The following is a 12,220-nucleotide window of genomic DNA, read 5'->3' as shown; positions in this document are numbered from 1 at the left end:
CAGACATTTCTAAAATTCTGTTTTCACTTTGTCATTATGGTCTACTGAGTGCAGATTATTGGTAAAAAAATGAATTTCAACAACTGTAGAATTGGGCTGCAGCGTAAAAAAATTGGCAAAAGTGAAGAGGGTCTGAATGCACTGTACAGTATGTCTATGGATAGTAGTATGCAAATATTACCTGATGTGTTGAGCTGAAAGAAGATATGTTGGAAAGGGTTTAGCAGAGAAAGACTTTATGTAATTCTGCTTTTTAGGAAACATTTGTTGCTACCAGATATCAACTTAATTTCAAGTGGCACTTTCTGCTTTCAAGCTGTTCAGTACAAAAGAAAGTTGAAAATAGCTAGATGTGATAACAGTAGGTAGCAATGCAGCTTAATTATTCTGGCAGCAGGTTTCTACATAGGTAAAATCATCAACATAGAAACAAGAGAAAGAAATTAGTAAGGTTTCAACAGTGTTGCTGGATAATGTTAGAGCAGCATACACAAGTAAAAGCAGAGTAGTTGCGTGGCTTTGCACGTGTGTTTGCTTTCTGTTGGCACTGCTGCACAAAGAAGCTAATTTTTTGGCCTTCCCTGACAGAATTTTACCATTCTGTAAAATTATCAAATAATAAACCTTTATATTTAATGTTGATATTTAATATCTGGAATGTTATTTTTTCCATAAAATTTATAACAACCAGATTATTTTTCTAACATTTATAATATGTGAAAAATATTTTAAGCCATACATAAAACTATGTTCTCCATACAGTGATTCTTTTGAACAGCTAGAACTAGAACCAATTGAAATAACAACTATTTTGTTCTTTTTTTAAAAAACCGCAGTTAAGTACATAGCCTATTCCATAGTCGGCTTTTAGGGGAAGGGAGCAATTGGAAAACATAAAACAGACTATTATCAAAGATTGAGATTGTTAAACCTAAGTGACAAGAGTGGTATTTTATGAAGGCATTTTTATTACGCAATGTGAGTCTAAAGGAAACCCCTGTGTACAAAAGTTATCTCATTCTGTTGCCTACCTCTATAAAGAGATTAGTAGAGCCTTGAAAATAAGTGTTACAGAGGAGGTCATAAAATAAGTGTTACAGGGGAGGTCATAAAAATGCTTCTCTCCTTTCTAGTTTCAGTTTTTGAGAAATTAAGTGGGAAAAAAGTTTACAGGGCAATAATAATGTATATATGTACCTGCAAGGCAAACAGAACAGAAACTATATTTTGATCATTGACCAATAAAAGATACAGTCTTTAAAACAAAACAGAACAATTATCCTCGGATCAATAATTTAAAATAGGCAAAAGCTGCCCCTCTCCAGTTGTGTCTGACTCTGGGGGGCAGTGCTCATCTCCGTTTCTTAGCCGAGGAAGCCAACGTTGTCTGAAGACGCTTCTGTGATCATGTGGTCGGCATGACTGTATGCTGAGGTGCACGGAATAACTGTTGGCAATTTATTTCTCTAAAAGCAGCAAAATTTTGTTACACAGTGTGTATGTCTCACCTGCATACGGCTGCCAACAGTTAATGATGTCAGAGGATCATTCTGTTTGTTTTATAAAATGTATTTTTGCTGCTCAATGACCAAAATGTCCGAAGTTTAAGTTCTGTGCTTGTAAACCTGGTTTGATTCACCTCAGATGATTAGTCAAGCATCTAAATTTAAAGCTGGATGAACAGAAGTAGATGCAATCTGTACACAGTACTAAGAAACAAAAGTGAAAATGCTGTATGCTATAAAGTGAAGGAAAAACAGGTGAAACCCATCCAGAGCCCTCACCCCTGACCTCTAGGAATGACCTCTTAGGAATAAAAGGAGCTTAAAAGGAAAAGGGAACTCAAAATCTTGTCACGTATGTATAGAATGCCAAAATATTTGTGTTAATTTTCCCTATTAAAAAAACACACACTTTTGTGGAAAAGCCAGGAGCAAGTAGCCATCAAAAAAATTATGTTAAGTTTTATAAGCAGTCATTAAGTTTAGTGATAAACATTTCAGCATTAGGATCCCAAATTTAAAGAGTTAGTACCAGGTTCTAATTGCAAAAAAATATGATTTTGCACTTAAAATTTAATTCAAAGATATAAGACAATAAACCCCAATCTAGAAACTCAACCAGCACTCAGGAGCTAGCAGAAGGTAAGTCAAGGGAAGGCTCAGATACACAATTTGTTTTCATTACAGATACAAGTAGCCCAAATAATGTCAACTATCAGTAACTGAAGAATCTTGCAATCCAGCCTACTCTAATGTAACAGCCCCAAAGTTTGGACTCTGTTTCTTACTCCCACTTTTATGCGGTCACAACTTCTTGCTAGACATTTATCAGCCTTAGATAAGACCTGCATCATATTTTGAGAATATTCCTATCTGGTCTCTTGTTTTTTGTTTCTGGCCTTGGCAGCTTTAATGTTCACAAACATAAAGCTTTCCAATCAAATTACTTTCCCTGGTGGCCTATTTATTGTTTACTTATTGTTCAAGTACAGCAAAGGAATGGTTTGCAAGGTTTGTGACTTTACTTTTACTCCAAGGCATTCAGTCTTGGATTCAAGGGTAAAGAAATGGTAACTTAATTGATAGAAATGTTAATTCTTCTGAGAATATGGTCATGCTATTGATTTAAAAACAACAACAACAACAACAACAACAACACTTCACCATTCTAATATTTTCCAGGATTTCCCATTAACATCCATAAAGAAGTTGATTTGGACAAAAAAGCAATATTGGTCTTTTCAGACAAAAAAGTCAATCTTATTATTAAAAATTATGAAAAGATACACATGCCATTTTATTTACATCAATAATGTTGTTTCAGGTTCATATATATCAAAAGTGTGTACATATTTAATTGTTTAGTTCCAATTAACTAAATGCTGACTAGCTTACAATTTCTATAATGTGTATAGTAGCCAACAAAAATGAAGGCAACCCTGGTCAACTATCAAAATGAACAGTAGTTAACAAAATACATCTTTCTACAAAGTTGAATGTGCTCTTTATGTGAGATGTTTCACTATTTCAAAATAAGAATATTAATTTCAGTGGGTTTAGTGTTACCTTTTTTTTTAAGTGCAAAGATGTTAATAATGCATAAAAAAACCAACTGTCTCATTAAGTTTGCAATTAATTAGGAGACAATTCCACAATTGAATTTGTCTCCTCTAACCTCTATAACCTCTAGGCTATGATTCAACAATACTTTCAACAGCCACTGGCTCCTCTAAACAGCTGTCTGAACATTAGAAAATAAAGATAATTTACTTTTGCAAAGCCAGGGAAAGTTATTTAAAATGACAACTACAAATATCTAAATACTTCCAGCTAGATTTCCAAATAGTACTTTCAACTTTGGGAAAGATTGTTAAGAAACAGACATAACTTGAAACTGCTGAAAGCAAGTCAATATCTAAAAGAATAAAGGTAGTTTTCCACTTACAACAGTTCATTTAGTGATCCTCGAAGTTACGACACTGAAAATAGTGACTTGTGACCATTTTTCACACTTACAACTGTTGCATCATCCCCATGGGCATGTGATCAAAATTCAGACACTTAGCATATGAGTCATATTTATGACAGTTGCAGTGACAGTTGCAGGATCATCTTTTGTGATCTTCTGGCAAGCAAAATCAATGGGGAAACCAGATTCACTTAACAACCATATTACTTACTTAACAACTGCAGCGATTCACTTAACAACTGTGGCAAGAAAGGTTGGAAAAATAGGGCAAAACTCATTTAACGATTGTCTTGCTTAGCCATATATATTTTGGGCTCAGATATGGTCATAAAGCGAGGACTACCTGCATGGGGAAAAAAATCTCCCTGGATTCCCATCTCTATACAACAAAAATATATATCTATATATCTATAGAGTAGAATCCACAGTTCACTAAAAACAACCTGCTGGCAATTTTAGGTGATACTGGAGTAGTTGTCTATAGGCTGACAGCATTATTTATACACCCATACTTTCCAATTTTGTCACAAAAATAATAAACTAAAAGGTGCAAAAGGAAGCCTAGATGAAACTTAAATTTGTGGAACCAAAAGGTTGGAATGGTGAAACAAAAACTGAATGGTTTAGTCACAATTGCATAAGATATATTTGGAGATAAGGACACCTTGCCAACCATGAAAGCCTAGGGCTTCCTCTAATAGGTTTTGGAACTATACAGCAGCCAGTAACCCAGGAAATATTGTAGAGGGGGAAGGATGAATGGTTTGAATTAACATCTCCTACAAGCTAATATCATCAGGAAAGAAACTGATGCTGAAAAATGGCTGCTATTTTTCAACATGACAATGATTAGAAGTGTACTTTGAAATCAACCACGAAGAACTACAGAAAGGAAATATTTTGGAATGGCCTTCACATTCCTCGGACATGTTTATTATTGAAAATTGGTGGAGAGAACTCCAACCTACAGAAGTGAAAGAGGTTTTTGCAAGGAAGACAGTGAAAATTCCAAAAACAAAATAAAGTCTTGGCCAACTCTACGAACCAGTTGGAGCTGTTATTTCTGAGAAAGGAAATATTGCAAAGTGCTGACTGAGCATTCAAATGTTTGCACCTGCTGTACTCACTTGATTCTTATTTTGATTCTGTAAACAAGTGCACTTAAATACTAAATACACATTCATACAGAATGTGAAGAAAGATGTACAGGCATACTGTGTTTTATTGCACTTCACAGTTATTGCATTTCTTTACAAGACCCTCCTCCAGCACTCACTGCATGCTCAGAAGATGAATAGCGTTTTTAGCAATAAAGTATTTTTAACTGAGGTAGATACATTGTTTTTTAGACATATTACTTTTTCACACTTAAAAGAGACTTCAGTATATGCATAAACAGAAATTTTATATGTATTAGCAAACCGAAACATTCATAACTAGCTTTATTGCGATATTTGCTTTGTTGTGATGGTCTGAACAGAACCTACAGTATCTCTGAGACATACCTGCATGTTTAACTTTCTATTACTGATATATTCTGTTAATTGAAGCAGGCAGTTTGATTAGCAAGACTAAACTTTTGAATGAAACAATAAACTGATGTTATTCATCTTTACATCTTGGTGAACTGTGGTTAAATATTGTTAGCAATCATCAACATGTATTTAAATGTACTTTTCATTGATTAATATATTCATAAAATAATACATAATATATCCAATAATAAATAATATATCCAAACACCTCATTCTCCAATACAGAATTTAAATTTGGAAATAAAATTTGGAAAAATATAAAATTTGCAGATTATCTAAAAATTATGTATTTCCGGGGCTCAAATATAAATATTTTATTTTAAATATCTTTTTATAATGAAGGGTGGGCAAATTTATAAATATTTAAAAGCTAAAGGGATTTTTTTGTCTAGTACTTCTACATGGTTTGATCCTGTTCCAGTGTTTAATGAAAAGGGTTTTTTTTCCTAGGAAAATAGTAAAAAAGGAAAGTTAAATATATTGTTCCCTCCTGAAATTACTAGATTTCTTTCAAATAACCAAAAGTGACAAAATAGTATATGAACCTCCATATCTTATTGAATTGTTAGATTACATAATAGTTGATTTTTAAAAATTAAAAGTTTAATATTTTTAATTAAACCAGACATTATTTTTCTATAATTTTTTCTATAATGTATCTTTTCATTTATGTATAATTGCAAGTGTGTAAAAAACTGAATGTTTTCAATTATAATAATATTAGTCCGAAGTATGTGAATTGAAGGTACAGTGAAGGTACATTTTGGTACAATGAGTATGAGATATAATTGATAGGTTTGCTGAATTATTTATTATTTGAAATACTTCATTTGACGTAATAGTGGTCTTCTAAATACTTCTTTAAAATTTACATTTCTGAGATTGTAGACAAAATAAAATGTTCTTCATTAGTGCTAAACAGTTACAGTATTATAAAACAAAGTACCTACCTACTTTATATTGTACACATGTGGACATATACACACACAACTCCAAACTGTAATTAGTGTAACACTATGGAGAAAGGGGGTTTGAACCCAATGAATACTGTTGCCCTAATTAAGAACTGGGAAAGCCACTCTTACATGCTAAGATTGTAGTGCAGTGAATAGTGTAGAAATGTTTCCTGAGGTTAATTAGAAAGAACAAGTAACATGGCAGGATAGTCATTTCCAGTTCAGCAAATACAATTATTTCCTGAAGTATTTGTTAGTTGTAGGAGTGGCATCAGAACTATTTTTCTGATCAAGCTCTGATAAGTGCACATCATAACTATGGTGTGAGTTGAATGCGGTCCTCCTTTCATCAGCAGAATGGAATAATTGACCAATTATTATTATTACACAATAAAAAGAATTATTAGAAAGAAGAAAAGCCAGTTGTGGCAGAATATGACCCATTAACAATCCAGTTTAGTAGGATTTTATTTAAATAAAAAAGCTTGAGAAACATGTCACAAGACAAATTTACTCTTATGAAATTCCAAGGAAACTAGTAAATAAAGTATATGGACAGTGAACTATTATGATAATAAATATTTCAAGGCAGGAACACATTATTCAGATTGGAGAGAGAGCATGATATCATTTCCTAAAAAAACAATAGTATAACCATTTTTTCCTGCAACTCTGATTTCTGAAATGTTCCCAACCCATTTTTGTTTACTGGCAGTGACTTCCCGTAGAGATAAGATTTTTTTTAAATGTGTGGCTTCAAGAACCTGATTATCTAAGCTATACAATTAAAATTCTCATTCCATAATTCCAGAGTATATGTGCAGTTTACTTTGGCTTCTGTCTTGCAAGGAAGCTGAACAGGCCAAATTGCCATTGGGAAAAAAAAAACCCAACATTTTATTCTCAAATGTTATATCTTCAAAAATAAAGACCCCCTTTTCATATTCATATAATATATGCATTATAATCTACATATAAATTTCCACAATCTCAAAATTCCTGAAGTAGAAAATGACACTATCAATAAGAGTACAACAATTTAATGGTAACAATATCCCAGCTGTATCTGAAGGTTTTCAAACATAATTAAATATATACAAGTCTATTGAAAACTATCTTTGTTTTTCAAAGATCCAGTCTGCCTATGAAATAAATGATTGTTTTTGATGTCTGAAACACTGATTTGCTCAAATAATGCCAACATTCTACCAGCAACAATTGACTTGTTTACATTAGACAAGGAAAATTTTGGTTTCTAGATATTAATGGTACATATGACTAGATGTCATGACTGCAGGGGTACATGTGTCACACAAGCACCCACTTTTGTGGGCTCTGTGCAAGATCCTTTTCATTTACTTTTTCATGGGTTTGGGGTCTTTGGGTGGCAAAATGATTGCCTTAAACCTTGTAGAGCAGAAGGCTCATTTAATCCTTAATGCAGGGGTGTCACACTGGATTTCTTTGAGGGCCGGATCAGCATTGTAGTTCTCCGTGGGCTGGCCGGGGGGAAAGAGGGGGAGACGGGACGGATGCCTCCCTGCTGGACAAAACAGGGGGTGGAGGGGGTGACCTCCTGCAACACTTTGCTGGACAAAATGGGGCGCATGGGGGTTGCTTGTGCCCCCCCTCCTGTGTGCCATTTTGGCTGTCAGAGGCACCGCGGGCCAGTCCTTTGCTATTTCCAGACTGGCCCTGCAGACCAGATTTAAGCACCCTGTGGTCCAGATTTGGCCCGTGGGCCTTGAGTTTGACACCCCTGCCTTAATGCCTCCTCCTAAAATTGAATGTTGGTTCTTCCAATTTTGAAGGATAGGCCTTGCCATGCCATACAACACCTGGCAGAGTCCTCAATCTGAGAAAAAGTGTGCACTCCCAACCTACAGGCTAGTCTATCCATATTATCCCCTGGGGTAAGTCATCGTGCATGGTTATTTGCCATCTCCCATGTCTCTGAAGACAGTGATGTAATCACCTGTTACATCAGTGGGGATAGCAACTGAGGGACTCCTGTTGCATTCTTTTTGTCAGCCTGGAAGCTCTCACAGATGTGGGTCATAAAGACTAATGCGTCCATTCGTTTCTCAAGTTAAAAACATTTCAGACTGGATACTCAAGTTATTCCTTCATTATGACCCTAGAACCACCCATACCACTGATTCTAAACTATATGGTTTTTATTTGGAAAAGACTGAGTTGGATAGGATACTCACAGGAACAAAGGAAAACTTAATAATTTTTTTTATAATTTCTTACTTGGCATTGAAATGGAGGAGGAGCAAGTAAAAGAAACAATGATAGCTTGGGGAAGAAACTTTGGATATTCAATTGATCTTGAAAAATGGCAACAACTATGGGAAAGGAATTACAAATTAACAATGTCCACTGCATATATGGAAAATCAATATAAAATGTTTTATAGATGGCCTATACCACCTGAGAAATTAGCAAAAATGTTTAAAGATAAATCAGGTAAATGTTGGAAATGTCACCAATTATCAGGATCATATTATCATATGTGGTGCCCTGAAGCTAAAAATTATTGGAATAAAATTAAGACTTGGTTGAAAGTTGGCAGACTTTATTTGATAAATTAACCTTCTTCATATATCTAATTTAAAGTCTGTCTCACCCAGTTTAACTCACCCTGCACATCCCCTTCCATTCAATGCATTATTGAAATGTGCCAAAAATACATTGGAAGGAAACTCTTAGAAAACTCTACTTCTATTTTTTTTTATTTAAAAAAAGGGAGGGGGAGCAAGCAAATTCCAATCTAGTGTACATAACTCATTATATTAATTAATGTCCAAAGGATGCAATATTAAAAGCTTTCCTTCTTTCACTTTCTACTTTCCTAGTATCAATGATAAGGAAATATGCCTGTTAGCAAAAGTTCTATTAAACTGACACTCAGCATAGGGGAGAGAAGAACACAGTTAATATATATTGGTTTTTGAAATTAGCTTTTAAAGTTATTAATAACTGTGCAACTAATTGATATTTCTAGACAAACATCAGATAGTTTAAGTGATAAGCCTGTAGGCTATTACATCTCTTGCTGTCTTCCCTGCCATAGGCATATTTAAACATATCAAACAACATTTTTAAAAAGAAAAATCACATTGCCAGATTCTAATATACTAAAACTTTGCTGATTCCCCCACGCCTTAATTTGCCTAAAGAAATTCAGAAAAAGGAAAGAAAGGGGTTGAAAAAAGAAATGGCTTGGGGTTTTTTAGAACAATTTATTTCAAACTTAAAAATCATATCAAATCCTTGACTCCTGATGATTGCATTGACTTAAAAATATCTTGAAATAAATAAATTGGGGGTTGGTTGCTTCCAATCACCAGGGAGCATTGCTGATAATTCAGAGTGGTAGAGGTCACAAAAATAAACAATGGGCACTGTGTAGAAAAAAACACCTGATTGTGCTTTAGAACAAAAATATATCATTTGTGTTCAAAAGTCAACAACCCTATTCTCTGATCTTAGCTTGCCATTCAGTGGTTAGAAGTTGAAGAGTTAAGTATTCCATCAGTCAACTCTCCCCCTACTTTGCAACTGGTGTGGCTATAATGCTTAAACTAATTAAATTCAGAGCATGCATAGTGTAAGCTGAACATTTTAGATCCACTGCAGCTATTGAATTATTGAACCTCAGGGGAGGGAGGAAGAGATCGGCAACATGAAAGCAACATGTTGAGCTTCCCTCCTACTCCGCAATCAAGAGCTTTACGAAGACCCGATGAATCACTCTATGAACACCCCCCCCACCCACATTCCCAACACACACTTTTCTTTTTAATGCTGGCGTGAAGTCGAAACGTGTGCGCATTTCAGCCCATACCTTTGAAACCCACCCAAAACTGTCCCTTCCGCTGCAGACCAAGAAAAGGGGAAGAATTCAGGAACCCAAAACAAAACAAACCGCCAGGATTTCCTACCGCCGCCCGACACCTTCCTGGACGGGTCGCGCAAGCCAAGCGGGATCAGGATGGCCAAGAAGCAGCATCCAGGTGCAAAGCAAGAGGTGCCGCTTCTGGCAGTGGTGGGATTCAAGTAATTTAACAACCGGTTCTCTGCCCTAATGATTTCTTCCAACAACCAGTTTGCCAAACTGCTCAGAAAGTTAACAACCGGTTCTGCCGAACTGGCTGAATCTCACCACTGACTTCTGGTCAAAAGATTCTCTCCCCCCCCCCCCAGTGCGCGGGATCCAGAAACACACAGACACCCCTCCGCCAGCAAGGCGACTCCTTGGACTGGCACATTTTGTTCCCAAAAGTCCCCTTTCGAAAGAGGATGCCAAAGCCCGCTCCCCCGACCCCCCACCCCACCAGCGCACCATCCCGGTCACCTTTCCCGTCTCGGTAGAGCAGCCGCTCACCAAGATCCCCATGACATCCGTCCAGAGCCTGGAGAAACTTTCGGGGACGCTGCCGCTGGCGCCCTCCTGGGACTCGGCAGCCGAGGCTTGCTCCTCTTCCTCCTCCATCGCCCGCTGCCTCTCAGCCAGCGCGGCTCAAGACGAGAGCCCTGCAGAGGGGAACCTGGCGCCGGCCGAGGGCGACCCCCGCAGCCTCAAACCTCTCGCCCGGCCGCTGCTCCAGCCTTCCTAGCTGGTTATCCTTCTGGCCAGCCTCTCCAGCATGCCGCCGCGTCCTTGCCTGGCTCTCCCTCCCGGCAGGGCAAGGGAAAGTGGGAGGCCGCGAGACCCTTTTTGGGAAACGCCGCCGGACTCGGGCTCAGCTCTCCTTGGAGCGCCTCCGTGTCCCGCACAAACTTTGCCTACTTGCCGCGGCCAAGCAACAGGATGGCAGAGCCGAGCGAGGCGCGAACCACCTTCTTTCTGGGGAGCGGGGGTGTCGAGGAAAACCCTGCTCCGGCGTTCAGGAGAAACCCACGACAACCCGGGGTCCCTTTCTCTTCTTTCGGCGAGCGCAAAAGAGGCCTGGACCAAAGAAGCGTAGCCAAGGTTCTGCCAGCTGAAACTGGGAAGCGGCTAGGGCGTTAGGTTTCAACTTGTCGGTAGAGTAACTTCGGTTCTCTGCCCTTTTCCCCGACATGGACTCTCCCAACTCCACATGACTCCTAGTCCGGGCTTTTTCTCCCTCTCTCTCTCTCTCTCTCCGGGAGAAAGCTTTTAGCAACAAAAGGTGCTCTGATGTCAGCCCCTTTGCATGGCAATGAGCCCCAGACAGACGAACAAATATCCTGCGGAGAGCGCAGAGCCGCTGAAGGCTCCGATTGTCCGAGGTTCCAATCGCATTATCGCCAACTTGACTTCTCCATCGCCGCTCAGAGAGCTAAATGGTTATGAAGCCAAGCCAACCTCCCAAGGTTTCAGACGTGCAAAAAAAAAAAAAAAAAACACCCTTCGCTTTGCTTTCCAGGAAGCTTCTTATCTAAGTTTGCCTAGGCTGTTTTCTCGCCTGTGAATGCAAGCTTTAGAAACTTCGAGCCTTGACACTTTTGTCTGTGTTCCCCTCGCTTCAGCGCTGGCACAGGATGTCTCGGGGCTCTTTCACGTTTCAGCATCAGAGCACAGCTGGCAGCAGAGCCTTGCTCCTGCTTAGGAAACCTTTGACGCTTTGGGAAAGAATCCATTTGCACCAAGCAAACAGACAAAATGCAAGTTTCCTGTAGGGGTAAAGGAATTCAGCGGCTTCCAAACTTCCAGAATAGACCTGACTCCTGATTTCTTGCCTTCGCATGCATTTAACTATGTAGGGATTCACCAGGAATATCTTAATGCACTTAATGCACTCACAGCAGGTATATTGACAATTTTATACAAGTGACATTTGATCAGAGCTACCTGAAATTTTCTTTAAAAAAATATTTATTTTTAAACATCTTAAACATAAAATACATCTTTTAAGAGCAAAGGTTTGGACCGGTATTAGATAAATACAATTGCCCACACTTCTTTAACCAATTTGATTCCAAATTTCATCCATTTACATCTTTAAAAAGAAAAAAACATCAAATCACCAATTTTTTATCATACAATCTAATTTCTTATTCTAAACATTTGGCATTCTATTGTATCACCATAAATCTTAAGTCACAAATAAACACAGCTCCTTTTTGTATACAATCTTTCATTTCCAAATAAACACCATTCTAAATTTTTATCATTTTATCAATCAGAATTCCATATATATTCCTTAATCTTAAAACCCATTTCATTAAATCTATATTTTAACCTCTATTGATTTACATCTAATTTCCTTAATCTTGTCATGAAAT

At 37.5% G+C, this 12,220-nt stretch overlaps 1 protein-coding gene across 8 annotated transcripts in view; it reads right to left on the bottom strand.

Moving 5' to 3' along the window:
* The window catches only part of SASH1 (SAM and SH3 domain containing 1), a 569,022-nt gene that overhangs the window by 127,762 nt on the left and 429,040 nt on the right, over positions 1–12,220 (bottom strand). For 2 of the 8 annotated variants that reach the window (XM_034418985.3, XM_087887368.1), the window contains exon 1: positions 10,356–11,518. The exons of 4 other annotated variants lie outside the window; for them this stretch is intronic. In XM_034418985.3, the coding sequence (XP_034274876.1) occupies positions 10,356–10,463 (108 nt within the window). In that variant the 5' untranslated portion in view covers positions 10,464–11,518. Of the gene's footprint in view, positions 1–10,325; positions 11,519–12,220 lie in introns of those variants that run through there. 2 more of the 8 variants (XM_034418984.3, XM_087887367.1) reach the window with 1 other exon arrangement.

Source organism: Pantherophis guttatus, chromosome 1 (genome assembly GCF_059756535.1).
Source record: "Pantherophis guttatus breed Tessera chromosome 1, ASM5975653v1, whole genome shotgun sequence".
Lineage (NCBI taxonomy): Eukaryota > Metazoa > Chordata > Lepidosauria > Squamata > Colubridae > Pantherophis > Pantherophis guttatus.
Note: the sequence above shows the minus strand (reverse complement) of the source record. Positions and strands in the feature narration are given on the sequence as shown.